The sequence below is a fragment of the Oreochromis niloticus genome, linkage group LG7, assembly GCF_001858045.2.
Source record: "Oreochromis niloticus isolate F11D_XX linkage group LG7, O_niloticus_UMD_NMBU, whole genome shotgun sequence".
In the NCBI taxonomy this organism is placed as follows: Eukaryota; Metazoa; Chordata; class Actinopteri; order Cichliformes; family Cichlidae; genus Oreochromis; species Oreochromis niloticus.
Window position 1 is genome coordinate 46519853 of NC_031972.2, and position 21104 is coordinate 46540956.

General features: G+C 41.4%; 1 protein-coding gene across 3 annotated transcripts in view; it reads right to left on the reverse strand.

Moving 5' to 3' along the window:
• Positions 1–21104, reverse strand: part of kcnq1.2 (potassium voltage-gated channel, KQT-like subfamily, member 1.2) — a 163551-nt gene that overhangs the window by 47774 nt on the left and 94673 nt on the right. For all 3 annotated transcript variants that reach the window (XM_013270547.3, XM_003443831.5, XM_005451039.4), the window contains 4 exons: positions 13945–14020; positions 13057–13151; positions 11460–11500; positions 10563–10624 (listed from right to left, as the gene is read on the reverse strand). In XM_013270547.3, coding sequence (XP_013126001.1) covers positions 10563–10624; positions 11460–11500; positions 13057–13151; positions 13945–14020 — 274 coding nt within the window. The remainder of the gene's footprint in view (positions 1–10562; positions 10625–11459; positions 11501–13056; positions 13152–13944; positions 14021–21104) is intronic.

Below are 21104 nucleotides of genomic sequence, written 5' to 3' on the forward strand. Positions count from 1 at the left end.
ATAAGACTTACTGACAGGGCATTTACACAGGGACAAGTGCTAAGAGTTCTAGAAAGTAAGGTTAATTTCATCACAGTAGTATTCACAATAGTCTTGATGTGCATTTTCTGCAGTGGAAACACTGTGTGGTCCACTCAGAATAAAAGCAGAATAAGGAACAGGACAGCGGTGGTTGTTTTCTTAATGCTGTTGGTACCCACATGACATGAGGAGACTGCTAATATTATGTAAAGTTTGCGCAAGACTTCTCTTGTGACTGTCATGCCATCTGTATTCAAAGGCATCAATATTACAACATTGTTTTTGTGTTTTTTTAGCCGTTAATAGTGTTTCTATCCACGCTTGGACTATGTCGAAAGTTTCCTGGAAGGAGGGCCCTCAGGAAGGCAAGTGGGCACAGTGTCATTTACGGAAAATTGACTCTAGCACAACAAAGGAGCTTATCTGTATCGCTGAAAACCAAAGGCCAGGAATAACATTCACAACTCACAGCAGACAATTGAAAAGACTTTGTATTACTAAAGCTTCTTGTGACAATGCTGCTACATTTGTTTCGCTTATTTAATAGTGTAATCTTCACGTGCTTTATCCACCACATGCTCTCTGTTGAAATTACCAGCTAATTATATTCACAGTATTCATTCATTTTGTTTTGCTAAATAGCATAGCTCGTAGCTGAGTCGTTAGCAGCATGGCTTCTTCACCTCTCCCTCCGTCACTTTTCTGTTCAGCGTGTGAAATTTTAAGTAATAAACACAGTTGTGAAGGCTAGGCTTTGTGAATTAGAGACGCAGCTCCGGAAAAACATCCTGTAGCCAGCCAGACCCCTGTAGTCGGTGCAGGTGGAGAGGGAGGGTAGGTCACCCCAGCAGATTGTCCAAAGCAGTTGGGAAAACAGGCCAGCTAGGTGACGGTAAGAACGGTGAGAGTAAGGGTGGGTGACTGAACCTTTAGCTTTGAGGCCCCTCTTCTGTGGAACCAGCTCCCAGAGACACCATCTCTTCTTTTAAGATTAGGCTTAAATCTTTACTTTCTGATAAAGCATTTAGTTAGGGCTGGATCAGGTGACCATAAATGCTCCCTGCAGTACGTCTAGGCTGCTGGGGACTATTTCTTCTTCACTCACCTTTTTCCCTCATTGTGTGCTTACAGAGAACTCTGCATTTAATCATTAGTTATTCTTAATCTCTGGCTGTCTTCCACAGTGTGTCTGTTATCTTGTCTCCCTCCCCTCACCCCCAGCCATTTGCAGTGGTTTGGGGTGAGGGGCTGGTTCTACTGGACGTTTCTTCCTATTAAAAGGAAGTTTTTCCTTCCCATTGTTGCCAAGTGCTTGCTAATAGAGAGGTGTCTGATTGTTGGGGTCATATTTGTATTACTGTAGGGTCGTACCTTACAAGATAAAGTCCCTTGCAGCAACTGCTGTTGTGACTAAAAAATGGTAGCACAGGACTTAAAGCATGAAGTTCAGATAAAATGGACTTGGTGGTAATGATATGGTTATTAATGAAGAACATTTAAGACAGGATCCAGCTCTTACTTCTGTACAGTTGCTGATGATGACTTTATAACACAGGATGGGGGACCTTTTTAGAAGGGTTGTAAATATGCTTCTCCCACCGATGGCTCCATTTACTGATTTGGCCTCAAAAAGCAGTTTCCTGATTTTATCCATTGTATTATGCTAGACTATAAGAAAGGCCTGTATCCTGTGTGGACTACAATGTTAATTGCACAAGACTGAAAGGTGTGCCGCATGCCCCAGAGGTATAGAAAAAATCCATTTCCATAAAGTGATTAGTCACTTACCAAAAAGAAAACTCAACGTGGGATACAGACAGGCTTATTAGGTGTTTTGAAAAACCTGACTCCATTACAGCAAATGGGAAACTTGACTTGGCCTAAACACATAGGTGTGCACACACACACACACACACACACACACAAATACACATGTTACTATGGGCAGTAGCAAACCTACTGTTGCCTGAAGGATATGTCTGGGCACAGAGTACTATAGGGCCAATGTCTGAACCACAAGTGGCCTAGTCAAATCTTTACACAGCCATAAACACGCCTGCATTAGTAACAGCCACTTAAAATTATTCCATGAACTAAGGTTCGAGCCTGCATGGCACAACACTCAGCAACAAATTTACCTTATCCTATTTTTAATCTTCTCCTGCATAATGAGGTGGAAATGCTCGTCTGTCTGCCTGTCAGACGGTTCTCCACTTGGTTTCGGAGTGAAATATCCGAGCACTTAGCATATGGAGTGGAATGAAATGCTGCACGGACAATAAGGCCAACAGATGACCTTATCCCTTTTCCTCTTGTGCGACCATGGACTTGAAAATTTGTCCGAATTAATGTTCATTACCAAATGCGCTAACACACAAAAGTAACATGGTAACCCATACGGTCTGTTTAGAGTCAACATGTTCACATTTAGCTAAAGTGACTCAAGAGTTTGTGGACTCAACAATGTCACCCATTCATCCATTTGCTATAGATGTTCATCCTTTAGAGGGTTTGGAGTCTGCATGTTCTAACTGTGTTTTCTATGGGTGCTCAGCTTTCCCCCCACAGTTCAAAGACATGCATGTTAGGGTAATAGGAAAATTGGCTGTAGGTGTAAGTGGGAGCATGCACAGTTGCCTGTCTCTTTGTATTAGCTTGATGATTGACTGCTAAGCTGTCCCGAGCACCTCCCACCTCTTGCATTCGGTCAGCTGGAATAGGTTCCAGCCCCCCATCACCCTCTACAGGATAAAGTTGGGATAGCTAATGGAGAGATGATTAAATAATCTCCTATTTTTTTCCCCCAACATTTATTTTAAGTGCCCTACAAATGAAGAATGAAATAAAAGTTCATATATTAGCAGTGCCAGGACTGAATTACTGTTAATACAAAAAAATCAGGTCACAGGTTTTTAACAAAAACTGGAATTAAACCAAAAAGCATTAAACAAAATTAGGATTTAACTAAGCACTACTGCTAATAGGAAATGCTGATTCATCAATACCCAGCTGATAAGGGGTATAGGCAGTCATAGGCAGAAAATACACAGATATAGCAACACATACAGAATGCACATACTGCCCATTATACGTCCCCCGGGTACCAGTTTGACTTAACGGCAGTGACATTTACACTGATGGCCTCTGGAGTAATTTACACAGCTTGGTATTATTCACAGCTGGTTTACTGTTCCATGCAGTAGACTGATTTAATAGCACTCCAAAGTAGGGTGGCACCAGGGCTACTTAGCAGTGTGTATTAGCAAGACTGCAGGTCCCAATAAAACACAGACCCCTGTTTCATGAACTGTATATTGACCCTTTCATAACCTACTTAAATAAGCTCACACCTCCATGCTGATAATGAACTGGTCCATGTAGTGCATTAGTGGTCAGGTCCAACCAAAAGTAGCAGGGGGCATTTTGCCAAGGCCATAAAATATATGTGCAAAAAAATATATCCCAGGGCCCTGCAAAAGTTGGGCAATTAAAATGGAAATGCAGCATGGGTATTCGCAGCCAATGAACTAGCCCAAAGTGGGTTCTAGAGAAAAGCAGAAAGCAATTCACAGGAGAGGGTGGGGGGGCAGCTGACAAGACACAGTGGCAGGGTAGAACATGATTTACAGACCGTGATTGAGACTGCAGACCTATAATCCTAAAGGCACAGAACGATGCAAACGCAGGGAAAGATGAAGGGGCAAGCTCTGGGAACGAGAGCCACAGGAAAAAAAAAAAAAGACTGTGACAGGAGGCAAAAAAATAGGGAGTGTGAGCAAAACAGAGATAGAGAGAGAAAGAGACACAAAGGCAGAGAGAGACTGCGAGATGGAGAGCGAGTAGCCAGACATGCAGGCAGACTGTCCGTCTCTGGTTTGTGGGAATGTGGTAAAGACACAGTAGTAGGCAGGGTCCCGGCTCTGAAATTAGAGAGTGGCGCTAAGAGAAAGGAGCCAGAGCCAAGGGCCGTCTGGGAGCTGCCAGGGGCTGCATCCCCAGCGCACTGCCGAAACATGATTTACTGCCGGGCCGCACTACAAACAACACGCTGCTGCTCTTGGTGCACTATCTAGCTCACTCAGCAGCACACCACCCACTGCATGCTATCAAGTTCGCAGAGCTATAAAGATACCACATCAACAGTGGGAAGTGTAGATGTGAGAAAGACCACTTCAGCTACAGGGAGGCAAAGTGAGTCAAAGAAAGGGCGCCAAGATCAGAGACAAGGCTGAAAAAAAGGCCGCAAAAATAGCCACGAAGGGCTGCGGTGTTGTATCTGTGTTGCTACAGGTACCGTTGAGGAGATTAAATGTAACACTGTGTGTTTATCAGACCTCAAAACACGGCGCAGGAATTTATGATCCTAATAGAAATCATTTTACATCTATAGAAAATGTTTAAAAATTGCTGTCATTTTGCTTCTTTGTGATGTATTGATGATTTGCAGGAGCTCTAAACCCGCTGCTATGACACAGCATGTCAATCCAAGATAGGTGCTGCTGGATTCTCAGCTAAAATTATTAGAGATAAATTATTTTTTTTAAAAAGACAATGTTGGTGTAGAAGAGAATTACTTGGTTCGGCTAGGACAATTAAAAAATGCTTCCCATGTGCCACGGTGCTGCACAAGCACACGTGCTAGGATAAATCTGTTTTGCACAGGTGTGAGCAGTCACTTCGATGACATCTGTACAAAACACACTTCAAGCATCTAGATTTAAAGGAATACAGCAGGAGCTGCCAGGATGTTGTGTTCTGCAACTATCGCCAAGACAAGTCCAGACAGGCATGGGGATTCTGCATGTGCTTATCCGTGGCACCGGGCAGCAACACTGCAGCAACTACACCGAAGCTGCGAGCTCCAGGATTTGTAATGTTTGAGTGTGTGGTCTGGGTACAGCTCATGCGCTCGTGGGGACCTAAACATGTTTACATGGTGACATTATGGGGACATCATGTTGTGCGGAAAAAAAGCGAGCCTCCGTAACATAAATCATTCAACGTTAACGCAAATACATATTTAAAGGTTAGGTCTGGGTTAAGGTTACAGCAAAAGGTTAGGCAAGTAGTTGTTATGATAAAGTCTGGAGTGAGTCTACAGGAAATGAATGTGAGTCAATGGACACATAACTGTGTGCGTGTGTGTGCATGTGTGTGTTGCACGTGCTTCCTTTGCCAAGTTTCCTCTCTTTGTTTGGACTGGTCCGGTCAGTCCGACCCCCACTGAGTGCAGAGCAACCAAACACACACATATATCAAAACACGGGACAACAACAGACAGGGTGCTCTTGGAGAAAAACAGGTAATAGAAACAAGAGCAAAGGGGACGAAACACCAAGCAAAACAGAACGAGAGTGGGGGGGACTCGTACGGTAAAGGCAGACAGACAAGCAGACGGAGTGACACAAATGACCCAGAGAGAGGAAAAGGAGGATGCATGGGGCACTTTTATCACTCTTAGTTAAGATAAGTATTTAATTGTTTTCCCCAAAGACAAGACGAGGTATGAATTTAAGAGACATAACTCAAAATCCACGACAGATTAAACGGCCTTTTTTTCATACCAGTGGTGAAACTCACAAATGATGTTTCGGCATCATTAAGTCATTTTATTGCAGTAATCACAAACCAGAAGTGTCGCACAATGATTGAGGTTTGCCGATTCACCCCCTGCAAGTTTTTGCAGAGAAAAAACCACGACACAAAGACAGTCCAGAGAGAATTACAGTAAAGAGTTCCTATTGATGTAGGCTCAAATTGTTACAGCCCACACACAAAACAGAGAGAAACTTGATTGGATACAATGGATTTATTGATGCGCGCGCTGTAAATCATTATTCGATTTAAGGCATGAAATTCTGTTTTTCTCCCCCCTCTAGCCATTTCATCTCAGCCACATTCTGCACCGGCTCAACATATAATGAAGCTGTTGAGATCTGAGCGGGGATCAGCAGCTTTGTGCATCTTTCTCTGTGTGTGTGCGCCTGGATATTCACTTGTATTTGCCTTAATGTTCAAATACGTATATATGTGCCTGCATGTTTACAGTACCAGGCCCTTGTCTATAAAGCCCTGCAAATGCTCTGGGTCTGACCAGTCTAAACACACACACACACACGCACACACAAACTCCTGCCCCCCTCAGAGCTATGCTTTTAGAGACGTGGGGCCCTAAATGCCTTACAGATGGACTCCTAACAAACACAACACTCAGTCTCGGCCCTCAAGTATTCCCAGTATTTGGCTTTGCTGTAATTTACAACATACTTACCTAATTGAGACGCTATTAAGGTCAGAGCATGAATTCTTCTGTGTACGCCTCATGCTAATGCACATGATATAAGCGTGACATACACGGCACAGCATATTTGCCCTAATATAGCCGAGGAAGGTTAACCGCAAGTGTGATCTATGGTCTATGTAGTTTACTTAGAGCAACGCGAATAATGAATGATGTGTTGAGCAGACACATGGCTGTTCAGGTCTGGAGGGCACATTAGGGGGTTCTTTCCTAGACGCCGATGACGGTTTTACATCCACATTTTCAAACACAACTGACACTTTCATTGCTAAATTAGGCAGCACTAAATGTTCAATGAAAAAAGGGAAATTATTTCACTCTTTTCCCTTAATTTCTGTGTAAGCTCATGTCTAAATATGTAAGCTCTTAACGCAGCACAGATTTTCAACACATGCAGAATGTGACGTAATTAGAAAAAAAATTACGTTAAAAACTGAAAATTAGTACTTCAAAAAAATTATATTAAATATTAGTTGATAGTGATCCAGTGATGGTATTTTCTTTGTATTTCACAAAATCTTTAATTGAGTTTGAATTACAAATGATTATGTCAGGGATTCGACATTTAAAAGGTTTTGTGTGGAGGTACAGCGGGCGCTAGTATTTTTTGTTTTTTTAAATCTTGCAAAAAGTTTTCATGAATTTCACAAAAACAAATTTCATTTTACTTTACTAAAGGCTGCTCTAGGCTTATAATGTAATAATTTAATAATGTAAGGATTACACGTTGGTTTTAGTTGCCGAGATGCTGCCGGGGAACAACATGCTTCACCATATTGTTAAACTGGATCTGAACTAAAAAGCAGGAGCTTGTTACACAGGCTGGCTTTTACACAGTCTATAAAAGCATACTGTTGTAATTTCCCTGTCCTTTTTGTCTGTAAGGGGGAAAAACAGTCCTGCTCCTATAAAACTGTGGCATCATCCAAAAAACATTCAGCGAGCTCCCCTCTGAAAGGGCACGCTGAAGCTTAAAGACACTGGCCACTGTTTGAGCTTGTCATTTGGGTATTTTTCATCGAGTGTGCCTGACAGAGAGATAACACGCTGTCACGGGGACTCATCCATCTTCGTTTCCAAGTCACTTCTGGAGAATTCAATCTTGAGAGTGCGGGGTTAGACACTTTGGTGATTAATCAACTCTTTGCTCGTGTGTGCGAGTGTATGCGCAGAGACGTATACGTGTCTTTGTCTGTGTGTGATAAATCACTGTCTAACCCTGTACAAGACACACAATGCCAGAGCCCTCTTCACCCTGCTGAAGATAAATTCATCTACAAGTGATATGCTGACAATACTTAGACAGGAAAATTGTTCCATCTTACTTACTCAGCTGCAGCATAAAGAGCTGTCAGAGAGGTATATGTGCGGTGTTTTACAGGGGAGAGGAGAAAGTGGGAATTTGAAAATGAATGTATTAGCCCGAGGGTCATCGAGAGCAAGTATTCAGAAAAGGCATGGGAACACGGTAACATTAGGGTTGGTGAATAATTCCTTCGAGCTGTTTGAAGAGATCCCGTTCAAGGTTTCAGAAAGGTTTTACTTTGCTTGTGGTTTACCATTATGAGCAACATACAGGAGATGATGCAAGTTGGACATTACACAGTATTATGAAATGTAGGAAGTCATGCAACATAAACACAAGTGATAGCGGGGGAGACTGTATGGCAAACAATGTGCAACTTACAAGTGAACAACGGCTATTAGACGTGACAAATACAAAGGTAGAAAATCTCTTGCCACCTTCATGTCCAGCCTACACCAGTAATGGCATGGTCAGCGTATAGTGGGCATTACAGCATCGCTATAATACTCAAGATTAAACATTGTAATGGGAGAAAAGGGGGGAAAATATATTTACTTTTAGACAGAGCACAAAAGACATTTTGTTCTTAGTGACAACCAGGATTACACCATTCAGTCATTTTAATGTGTGTTTTCCTACCCAGGTATGCTTCAAGTGATATGGCAGTGTGTTTGACATCATTGTCATACTGAAAAATAAAGTTTTTGCCAATCAGACTGGCATTTGGCGCTTTTTATAGATTCAACTAACTGAGTGGGCTGATATACTTGATGCACATGGTTGGTTGTTTTCAAGTTTTCCTACTAGAATTTTTTTTTCTACAGAGTTCTTGATGATGGGTCACAGGCTGAAACCAATAAAGTTGTTTTTTATACTAAATGTGTTGCTGTAGTTTCAATCTCTATAGATTAAACTACAGGAGTGGAAATAAATTATGTTTTTTTTTCCAACAGGGTGCTAATAACAAAGTGTCTAGCACAGAAGTTAACTTGTTTCTTTGCATAACTGTCTTTTATGTTTAGACACCACATTGATTCGTGCCTTGAGAGGTGCCTTTTTATGTTTAAATGATTCATAGGTCAGTGTTGCATGGTTCAACAAACTAAATAAAGACATTTCTCTAAAAATGGTTCAGGGGCTAGAGTGAAAATTATTGAACAAGCAGCCAGTGTTTAAAGAATTACTTTAAAAGCCTTTCAGAAGTCCTGGAGAATTATTGCTCAAGTCCTTGAAAAAACCAAACAAAATAAATAAAAGAAAGTCTGGTTACTTAAGTAGAAATAAAAATAAAGAAATGAGTGGTAACACCCGAGACTTTTGCAAAATACTGTATTTACTCTAGCAAGTTTTTCTGTGAACAAAGATATCTATAAAGTACCATACCAGTGATGCAGGTCTCACAGTGAATGTATCAAAGGTCACCAGGTTCATTCACCTGCTGTTTCAAAGAAAGACAAGAAGAAGCCACCTTTTTCATTTATAACAGGTGGCTAAACACACAAGCAGAAATGAGAAAGGATACGGAGCGGGTGCATATTCAAAGAAAACAGTAATTATGAAGGACTGGCAGTTCGGGAAATAATAAATTTCTCTTGCTACTTTTGTATACCAGTTTGTGCGAATGCAGTTCTGATTACAGGAACATTGAATGGTTCCACATTGTTTTGGAGGAAAAGTAGTCTGCATCCGTAGGCTTCCACTGATTTGTTTCCCAATTATGTCCCTCTCAGTTCCCCCTTTTTTTACCTTTTTTGTCAATGCTGAGCCCCACAGACAAAAGAAGGGTAAGAGAGAAAAAGTATGTCATAAGTAGGTGAGGCACTTCTCAACACGGGTTTGTGTTTCTAATCAGGAGATTGCGATCACAACATGTAGCCTGAAGCAAATGGGGTGTAACTCAATCTCCAAGGGAGGTCTGCAGGCTTGGAGGGCAAATTCGTTCACGATCATTACACCTCTCTCTGTAAAAAAGGGGCTCTGAGAACAGCTAACGCTTGCAAACATTAGAGAGCGGCGGAGCTGATGAGTGCACAGAGATGGTAAGGTAAATACCAAAGGCAAGTGCGGGAAATCCTTAGCTGGCTGAGCTGAATAGAAAATAAGTGGCAGCAGAATGCATTGTTCTATTGTGTAGGAGTTGTTTTCATGTGAGAACGACTTGAGTATAAGGTTAGTCTTCAACTGTACACCGGTCCCATGGAAAAAAAACCTCCCAAAAACCCCACAAACATACGTTCAAATCCAAGTATTCAACCGCTCAAACAACATGTGACCACACAGCCACACATTTCATACAACACGACTCAAAAGACATCACTAATCAGAACCACACCGTCGCAATCCAGCTGATACAACTCACAAAGGGGAAATGTCTATCACGGCTGGCATCGCGCTGGCTTCACGATGTTGTGCTCATTCCACTATGTTTAAAGGAGAGCACGCCTAGTCGCACATGAGCTTCATAACACAGCTGTTGCCTTTTGGCTTATGTCTCTCTGCAGCTCCTTTATGTTTCCATTTTTTTAATATTCCTCATGGAAACATAAACATCCAAGAGCTGTCACAAGCCAATCTACACAGCACTACAGGAAAAAAAAGAAAGAAGGGATGGTGTGGAAAATCCTAAAAGCTACCCAGTAAGGTCAACTAAAAATACAGCATGAACAGACACACAAGTGCAGTGTAAACACAGCACTGATATTGATAAGGTAGGTTCAAGAGAGGAGGTGCATGTTTGGCACAGAGTGACTGAAGCCAGCCACAATAGAGCTATTTAAAAAAAGGAAGGAAGACGACTGCAATGCACTCATTCATCTGATACAGAGACACATGCTGGCAGACTCACACATCGTTCAGTTTATGAACGAGATAGATAATCTAATCAGTTTACCCCTCTTACTGTCAGACAAAACACACACGCTCGAGTGTGCCTACCTTATCTTCCAGCCTGATGAGACGAGCCCCAATAGTTGGGTATTCTTTATCTTCTCCTTTTCCTAAAAATAAAAAAATAAAAGAAGAGAATATATATATAATATAATATATAATACGATCAGATGATCCACTACATATTGCAAAGGTGATATAACTTCCAGTAAAAGGCCTGATAGGCCACTGTTCAGTCCTTCACACTTGGCAGTGACAGCTTAAAGTTTCATTCAGTCATGCGCACAGTAAAAGCTTGTAATAAAGACGTATGTGAGCAAATACCCAACAGCTTCAGGAGTGTTTAGACTAAATCAAACCATTAAATGTACGATCCTTACAAGAAAAACTAACGAAGTTCTAGTAATTAGAACTTATTAAGGACCCCATTCAGTCTTAATTTGCCTCATATTTTTTCAGCCTGCCTTACATCACATCCACGCTAACCGACTTCCTGTCGGAAAAGAGAGCTATTCTTGTTTTGTTTCGCCCCATCCAATTAGTGGCGCAGTGAAGTTTCCATCGCGCCGCTGTTATTTTTAGCTGGCATGGAAGCTGTGGGAGCTGCTGCTTGGGGCACTTAATTTAACATTGCACAATTAATTAAAGAAATGTGTTTGTGTAATTCCTCTGACAACAACTCACATAAGCGCGCTAATATGCGCTCACCAGAATACCGCCACAAGCAGGGTGCTTAAATTCCCATACTGGCAAACATTCGGACATACATGCAGTCTTGCCCACACCCAAACTGAGAAATATACACACACAAACATCAGGGAGCTCTCTTTCTCATATATTTCGCCTGGCACAGCTTGCATATGAGCTGGTTATAAACACAGGGACGGAGCGAGGAGTGACGGCTGTCTATCAGATGGAGACCAATGGCGTTTGTTGCGTATTTACCTGGAAGAAACATGCCCGGCTTTCCCAGAGTGCCATCCAGCCTGACAAGGAAAGACAGAAGGAATTAGACAGCGAAAGGCAAAAACACAAAGCAGACACAGAAGAAGTTCGGCTGGGTAAACACTTTATAGTGCCAATAAAATTAAACAAATGTCATCTGCTTCAACTGTATTTATACATCACTGCTTTCAGAGAGTGCACACATGCAAGCCTTAAAGGGGTTGGACAAATGGATGCTGTGCTCTTATTGAGATGTGAAGCTTTGAAAATAAACACTGAAACTCGCAGTTTCACTTCTTATGTCGACTGGCATTTACGAATTCACTGAGGCAGAAGGAAAGCATTTGAATACAGTGTTCAGTGTAAGCCATTTGCATCTTTTCCTCACCTTAATCACACGTCTTTATGTGTTTATTATTCGTTTATGTTGGCAGACTACTGGTCTTTGCAGTATTTTGGTGTGTTTGGGATAGTGTCTAATAGTGTCTTTTTTTTCTTTTAGATTTTATGGGGTAATAAAAAAACTGTCAGCCTAACAGCACTTTCATGATTTACTGTTGCTTTATAATGACTTAAAAATGTAACAGTGCATTGCCACGGGTCCGTGAATTACTGCAGGAGGTGTTATGAGGTCCAGGCGATGCACTTGCATGAATCAGACACAATACATCACCTCTCACTGACCTATAACGGCTGAGAGCCGTGTGTGTGTGTGTGTGTCAAACAAAGAACATCTTCTTAAGTGAAGCAGAGAAAATCGCACGGAGAGGACAAAAGGTTTAACTTTCACGAGAACTGTATTTCATTGCAACTCAACATAATGACTCTGCTCTTGTTATAAAGTATAACAAGGCAGAACAAATATGGGACCAGTGAGGCTCCTGTCTGTCCGATGAAGACTGCAGAGAATAGGATAAATGTCTATAAATGTTATAGAAAGCGCTAGCAGTTGCAATGAGCACACTGTTTTGGCTGCACAACCCCAGTGTTTTATGACCCCCTAAAACTGAGTCTTTAAGAATTGATGCAGAGCATGAAAACGTTATTAGCGTAAATACAGCCAGAATTTACCAAATGAAAAACGGCCCAATGAGGACTCGGTACTTAAGTATCTATTTTTATTATTTATTTTTTTAACCAGGTTAGTCCCATAAAGATTAATGATTTCTTTTACAAGTGAGACCTGGCCAATAGGGCAGCAACATAGCTACATAGAAACACCCATCAGATTAAGAACTTTGCATTTTCCTCACAGAAAATGAGAGACAAAGTAAACTATAATGATTCCACCAGTAATTTAAACTCCTTCAGTGTAACAAGGGTGTGAATCTGAAGTTTGAAGCTTTTGGTGCAGAAAATCTACATGTTTTTTGTCCAATTCTGGAGAAATTGACAGATCTGGGATTGTGTTTCCTTGTTAACATGACAAAAAACAAGGAACAATATGGTTTTACAAGTAAAGGCATATCAGTGATTGAGGCATTGGATACATAGAGACATCCTAATGGCTTTAAAATTGAGCTCACAATATAAAACAAACAAACAAAAGCTTATGGAAAGAACAACAAAGACCATAAAACAAAGTCAAAGGCACCACCTTCTCTGCAGCTCCTTGATGCGGACCATCATGTTGAGGTGACCCTGGGAATACTGTTCGATCACGTCTCGCACATCATAGGGCTTCCGAGCTTGCTGTTGATTCCAGCATGCACACACACAAAAACAAACACACACACACACACGGTGGGACACAAAGGCCATTGTCAACAACAGTCTCTGTTGCTTGGTCCCCAAAAACATCCCCAACCCCCTTGGGTGCAAAGGGTTCATTGTTAACCCAGTGTGTGTGTGCATGTGTTTGTGTGTGTGTGTGTGTCCTGACAAGTGCATGGTCAAGTAGAAAGCAATCGTGTTAAAGCCCTTTCATAGCTTTGTGTAGTGTGACGTTGACACAAGGAGCATCAGAAAGAACTCAGTGAACTCTTTACTGCACAGTGTATAGCCCTCTGCAGCTGACACCACATAGGCCCTAACCGAAAACTTATAGAACACTTGGAAACGGGAAGAATCGAAGAAACGTTCTGAAAAACATGCAGCGTGGATACAAGTGGGCGCTTTTGTGAGCGCTGCGAGCGACTTTTGCGCGCGCAGCACAGTAAGTGAATTCCTACTGTAGCCCCAGAGACAGGTTAGCAGATTTCCCATGATACTGTGCCTGGACTGTGAGCACAAAGAAGGCATGCAGGTGCAAGTTTCAGGCATGCACACAAACATTCATGTGTACACACACAAGCACGCACACCAGCACCACAGCTGATATATACCCTTAAGCCCCCCCCACCTCCTTTCCTGTATAGCCACACATACTACTACACACTTCTCTTACTCCCTCTCTCACTCTCAATCTGTCTTTCTCTTCATCTGTCACCCCTCCCTCGCTCTCTTTAACTCTGCAATGTTTCTCTCTGGATTTCCCTTAACGTACCTGAAATTTCCTCCTGGCCACAAAGTACTGCATTCTGCGGAGGACTTTTACCGCAGATCTCTGGGCATGGGACAACCTGTGACAGAAAGAAAGGAGACTAATTTAGGCCACAAAAGAAAAACACTTCACATTTGAGCTTGTTGTAAAAGGTCAAGTGGTTTGTTCTTGACTAACTGCCCTGAAAAGAAGGGACAAAAAAAAGAAAAGAAAAGAGAGAGACAAAAAAGTCTACGTGCTCAGCGCTAATTGACCCTTGCTGCTTTTCAGGTTCGATGAACAATGCGTATGCCACCCAACTGCAAAACACATGCGGGTCTAAACAGGAAAAACAAACGTACATTGACAGATATGCATTGATACAGACAAGAGTAACAACACAGATTAACCCAAACTCTGTATCGGTGCTTGCCTTTTCACTCAAAACTGTGAATCCACAACCCACTGCGAAAACGAGAGAAGAAAACCAATTCAGTTTGCCTTAAGAGGAGTCCCAAAACACACGTTGCTGAGTTCAAAGAAGCACATCTGTGTCAACACACAGGCACACACACATGCACACACACAAAAATGCTGTTATGAAGCACTGAAACCAAAACCACTTGATGCACACAACACACAACAGCTTTTACTTGCATACCATAGTGACTATATGCCATGTACTTTTGTTTTCTCAAGCAGGCGCTCTGTGCTGTGCCATGCTGTGCATTGGTGCCCACATGGTTTGGATGTTACTGCATTTCATTAATCAGAAAATCTTGCAAACACATACTGGAAGCACATTAACATGCTGCAAAGTACAATCAAGTGTAATAACCCAGGACAAGGTGTCTCAACCTTTGTCAAGGCTGCGATCTCCATAATCTTAAGAGCCCAGCAGTTTAATAGTCATGTCAAACTGTCATGCGAATTAGAAAAAGGGGTATAATAATAATAATAAAGGGTATTAATATTTTCAAGGGCATTTAGGGGGCTTCCAAGAGAAATGTTAGTATCAATATATAACTTACATTCTTTGCTTCAGCTATTGTTTGATGGAAAATGAGATTGTCAAGCATACCTAAATACTAACACCTGCCATAAATGTTGCCAATAGACAGAGACAGGCAGCCTGCAATCAGTCTGATATCAGTCTGCAGTTAAATGGGGTCAAGCTGGCAATTTTATGCTAATTATTTCTGACAATACAGCAATTAACTGTAATAAATTGTCAAAAATCACTTATCAAATTCAACCAGAACCAACCAGCTGACAGCCAGCTGGCTGGCCCTAAGCTGTGCTCATTGGCACAGATTAATTCAGACTGATGGCAACATGTTGGCAATTTGTCTGCATTTATATATTAGACAGCAATTATTTGCAAACCTTCAATAATCTCTCTGGGAGTGATTGCAGTCAGTCCAAGTCAGACTACAGCTGTTTGCAGACAGGTTGCCTGTCTATGCAATCACCTTAAGCTCAATAGCTCAGACTCTGGGCAAACACTTAGTAACCACATGTTGAAATCGGTTGCAGAAAGGGAAGAAATTCAATACAATCACCAGGCAGCCACGAATTTTGGGGGCTTTTTTGGGAGGTGCAAGCAGGTTATTGTCCTGTTTTTCCTCATAAAACTGAGCCATTAGCTTGCCCTGAATTAGGAGGCAGCTTGGTCAAGTTAAGTGTATCCAGTGCTGGATGATCTTTCGAATGAGCCAATTTATTGTAAGTTTGTTCGTTATTTGAGCATCGTGGTGAATGAGATGAGACCCTTGTTCAGTTTATTTTAAAAAATATCTCTTATTGGTGTCTCTGGATCTATACAACGTCACCATGCATATTACTGTGATATTGTATTCTGTACTGATGTTTTCCCACACCACCAAAACAGAAAACAGAACAGAAAAGAACTATTATATGGCTTTGATGTCCAATTACAGACTTAAATCCCACACAGAATTAAATAAAAGAGTACATGAGCTATTATTCTTTTCAATGCATCATTTGTTTAGCAAAAACAAACAGTAATGGAGTGCAAAGTCTGGGTGAGGAGGGCATTATTTGATCCCTGTTTTTTGTGTCGATTTTAATATCAGTTTTCTGTTTCATGTAGGACATGTCTCAGACAAAGGTGACCTTTCAGCCATCTGTTGGTATGTGCTGATAAGCCTTTGGGCCATGTGCATACGCCCAGCGTCTGCAAAGAGTGTGGATTAAGTCAAAGCCAATATATGGGTTTTGTGTATTGTTTTGAAGAGTTCTCTCAAGCTACTTCCCAGTCAAGGCAGACAGACCCGCACACATATAAGCGCACACACACCCTTGACACACAGAATCACACAGCCTCCACCCTCGGCTCCCTAAACATGGGGGTCTTTGTGGAGTCAACAAGTCGCTCTGAGGTCTTAATTAGGCAAAGGGACAACAAAAGGACTTAACAGACAATGCGTTGACATGGGACCATAAAACAGGAACATCAAAGGCTGTCGAACTGCCGTCTTTCTTCCTGCCCTCCATGCAGGGCCTGCCCAAGCTATAGGAGGAAATGCATGCAAACAATACCAAACATAAAGAGCATGAGTCCCTATTTTAGGAAAAAAAAAGTCTAGCACCCACCCCTTTGCTGCTCTCCTTCGTCAAAGAGGAGAAGGATGTGTTTTTTTTTCTCCCCTCGTTTCTGTGTGAACTAGAGGGTTCAAGCATAATTGGGAAAGAAAACACATGTAGGAAACAAAAAACATGTGTGGTTTTGATCGTTGAACAACTGTACCCTGCTCCCTCCTTGCCCTCCTCCCGTTTCCTGCATTTGACACAAATGCACACACATGTTCAGGGGGTAAGTGTGATAAAAGAATAACACGGATGGGTGGTTGTTTTTTTTTTGTCCAACACCAACAAACTCTGCACTCCATTAAACATTTAGCACACAGAAAATGTAAGAATGCAAATCCCACATTTCTCTGCTTGCTCCTCCTGTGCTTTCGAGAGGTAAGTGGGAGATGTAGACCTCCTACGGGCAGGACCTCGTAATATTGTCATGCACTCTTTTCTTTCCCGCTCTTTCTGTTTCGGTTACTCACTAAAACATGCAGATTGATTCTCTAGAAAAGTGTGGTCTGCCTAACCGCTCACCACGCAATACTGGTATCTTGTTTTTAAGGATGGCAGCACCTAAAAGCCATCTTCAGTTGTCTACCATTGTATTCTAGTTATGATGACCTGCTGGTAACATTAGTTAGCGTAGCATATGAAAGAAGAAATTGTAATAAAGATGTTGTAATGCAGATAAAGAAGCCAGATTTCCTTTTCATAAAATGCAGGCTCCACCAACCCTGACCTGCAGGACTACAGTGGAGCCCAAAGTGTTACAATACTCAGATTTCATCAGTCTTACAAGCTCCCTAGAAGACAGCCTGCCTTTACTTCTCTCTTGCACTTTGAGGACTGGGTGGAAAAACAGGACCCAGAGCAGCAATAAAACATATAAATATAATTGACAAAAGTCAATTATATTTACATATCAATACTCAAAGGCAGGCACACCAGAATAAGAGGGTAAAAAGTCAAGAATGTATAGAAAACAAAGAAATAATTATACTGTAAGTAAGTTTAAGTACTACATAATTACCTGGTAAAAACAAACAACATTTCTCCATCTTATGTCATAATTACTCTGTACTTGCGTAACTTCTTGGTATTTTAAGGAAAATGAGACACACATGATACTATAAGTAATTTTAAGTACAGTACAACTGAATATTAGAAAAAATAATCATGCACCCCAGTATAATGAATATTAACAAACACCATAAAAGAAATAAAGATGTAAAAAGTAACTCCATAATAGAGCCCATGACCAAAAAAGTATTTATGATATAAGATGGGGAAATATTGTTTGTCAGCAAAATTATGTAGTACTTAAAATTATTTACACACTACTTACATTTACTTACAATAGAATAATTTTTTTGTTCCCTCCAGACCCCCCCTGGCATATCAACTTTTCAATATCTCTATGTAAATATAGTTATATTTTAATTTTAAGTAAAACATATTTCAGGGTAACTACGCCCTCAGTTGCAGGCTATATAATGAAGTGTTACTACAACATCTTCTCTCTTCTTGTTTCCCATCTTTGTGTGTATCTGTGCAGAAGATTTGACACACAGTTTATCCTGGGAACTTCTCTTGAGCCAGCAGAGCTCAGATTTTACCCCCGACGACTTCAATATTCTTTCCATTGTCCTGCGCTGTATGATTCACTCGTGCTTGGTTGTGTGTATTTTAATTGTGAGGATTAAATCCCGGTTTCTAGTTCTTCTCAACAGACTCGCTATTCTTCAGATCCACTGTAGAAGTCATAGGCAAGGCATCGTTGCTGCAGTTATGAACTAGCCCGGACCCTCGCTTCAAAACTGGTGAAAGATTTAGCCCCATGGCTTCCCACTGACCCTTCTCTCTTAATAAGTTTTCTCTCTTTCCCAGTTTCAAATGGTCACTTTGGAGACCTCAGAGTTGTCAATGGCAACCTACCCTCCTATGCCCCATGACCCCGGCTCTGTCTTTGGCAGGGGACCATCAAATATCCTGTGCTTCCATGGTGTGCAGCAATAACCTTGGAGCCAGTCAGGAGAAAGCAACCTTAGACACGCATGTGCTACACTACGGGCAGGGCCCAGCAAGTCTGCTGGCCTGTGTGTGTGTGCGTGTGTCTCTGTGTGTCTGCATCTGTCTCTGTGAGATAAGCTTTATATAACTGGTGCTTTGGTTCATCAAAGAGATGCGCTCTTCTTCGGTTCTCCTCAAAAGCAGGCATTCTTTTATCATATCTTGGAAGGATAAGATGATTACATTCTTTCAAAAATGTTTGATCTAAGTGATGGCATGCCATTCACCGAGGGTTTAAAACGAGGAGGATTGCAACTCTAATTTAAGCAATGCTACCACGTTTTATCTAAAATACAGAATTCTTCAATGACTTCTAAAAATGCCTAATGTGTGTAACCACAATCTAAGGTTTCGGGTAATTTTTCCCAAGTATTTCCATGGCATACAAGAGGAAAAGGGGAAATAGGACATATGCTGTTTTCCATTTATCTTGGAAGTTGGAGCTGGGAATGATGTTACACGGAGTTGAGCAGTACAAACAAACCAGGGTAGCCATTGTTAGCAGTATCTGTTCACTGAAACTCACTGCAAATTGTTTTGCACATACTTACATTACCGCAGATGCACACTGGACAGCTTTGTGTATGACTGAAATCTAGAGCTCACAGTTAATGGTGAGGAACAGATTTTGGGGTCAGGCCGTTCTGTCCGAGCATGAAATCCGACTTTCAAAATTCCAAAACTCTAACTTCCAAGTTTACTGGCACCCACTATTAAACCAGTTCTGCCTCTGCCTGTTCTCCACTGTCACCCAACCTTTGATTCATCACAACCAAGTTCTTTCCTTTCTCTTTCTGTTACCAGGCAACCAAATAAGTATGAAGGCTGAGTTAACCTTGGTTACTTTATAGCTGCAAACTCATTTTCCACACTCTGAGTCTCTGTTTGACTCACTTTCTGACTTCCTCCATTATTCTGACTTGCTTCATGTTTTTGCTTATTCTTCAGGCTGGCTGCAGTTAATTTAATCTTTAATTTAAACTCGACTCACTCAGAATGTGAACCTGAAAATCTGCCATACGTGCCATAGTGTCAGATGCAACCACTTAAATCTGCTTTCTGCTACAATAGGTTCCCTTCTCCCCATGGGCCTGCTCCAGTTGTTTTCATGTCCACTCTTCCCAGATCAATAGACACTGATCAAGACATGCCAGAGACAATAGCAGCAACCCAACCACATCAAAGACCAGCACCCATTAAGAGCTGATGACAAAGAGAGAACAGAACGAGCGAGCGCTGTTTGATGTGTGTGGCCTCGGAGACAGAAAAAAAAAGGGGGAGACGCCAGAGATACTTTACAATCTGTCTTCACCGTCACCTCGCAAACACACCATCAAATTACTGTTTTCATGTTTCCGTATATAAATTTTGAGTAATGTATAAAGCAAAAAATAAATAAATCAATAAAAATAAATTCAGTAATTTGCTCTTTCACATTCACTTCCAGAGATTTCTTTTTCTGAATATCACTTATTTTTTTTTAAACAGAGCCTTAAAGTCTCCTCTCCCGAAGCGTGTGAAAGAATCCCACCAAGGAAAATTACTCCTCTCGAGAGGCAGCAGACGTCCCAGCACACTCGGAAAAGCTCCACCCACGTTTAACGTTAATGATGCAGAATCGCACAACCTGTCATTATTTGCAGAGAACAGAGACGGTCGCAGCTTTTCCCACCACACAGAGAGAAGATTGGAGAAGAGCACACTTTTAACAAGTCGTGTAATGACTACTGAACTCTTCTCCGTGTAGTTCTAAATGCCAAATTATCAAAACAATTTGAGTGACGAGGTTTCCGTTGGAAAAGCCAAACCAATTTTAACTAAACCCGTGGGAGACTTGATTTTTACTTGAGTACATAAGCCGCAAAAAATTAAGATTTACTCTGAAAGAATATAGACAAAATCATGTACGCAGACATTTTAAGAATGCTAATTTAAGTTGGTTAAACATGACATTTAAAACTTGGTTGACTCGTTTTCCCAGTTCCTGTCATCAACAAACTCAGAAGTAAGAACGACTCTGGGAATAGCAACCTCAAAGATGAGACCAGCATTATTCACGGTCTCGGGGTTAATGTTCCAGCCTGAGGTGTAGCCTAAAGAGAGGGATGTGGTGGTAACTATTCTTCAAAGAGAGTCTAATTAGAGAACTGCATCGTTTTGTAGTTAATGGTCCCCTATTTTCTGTCAGACCTTGTTCTGGTTTAAATAGCTGCTTTTGCATTATCTTCAGGAACTTGGTGCTGGCCATGAGATTACGCAAGCGTTTACAGGAACAGATTTCTGCCAACCTGCTGGCCTTTATGCTTCATTGGTGGTGAAGGATCCACCGGACTCATTACCTGACGAAACTTTGACCAAACATTAGTGGTAAGTATGATGCTGGTAACTGTGGATCTGCAAAAACGTCCCTGAACAAGGTCCCAGCAGTGTAATAGGAACACATATGAAAATGGATATTCTGTAGTGGTGCATGTACAGGCTACAGGTTTCCTTTACAGAGTAAATTTCCTTATGTG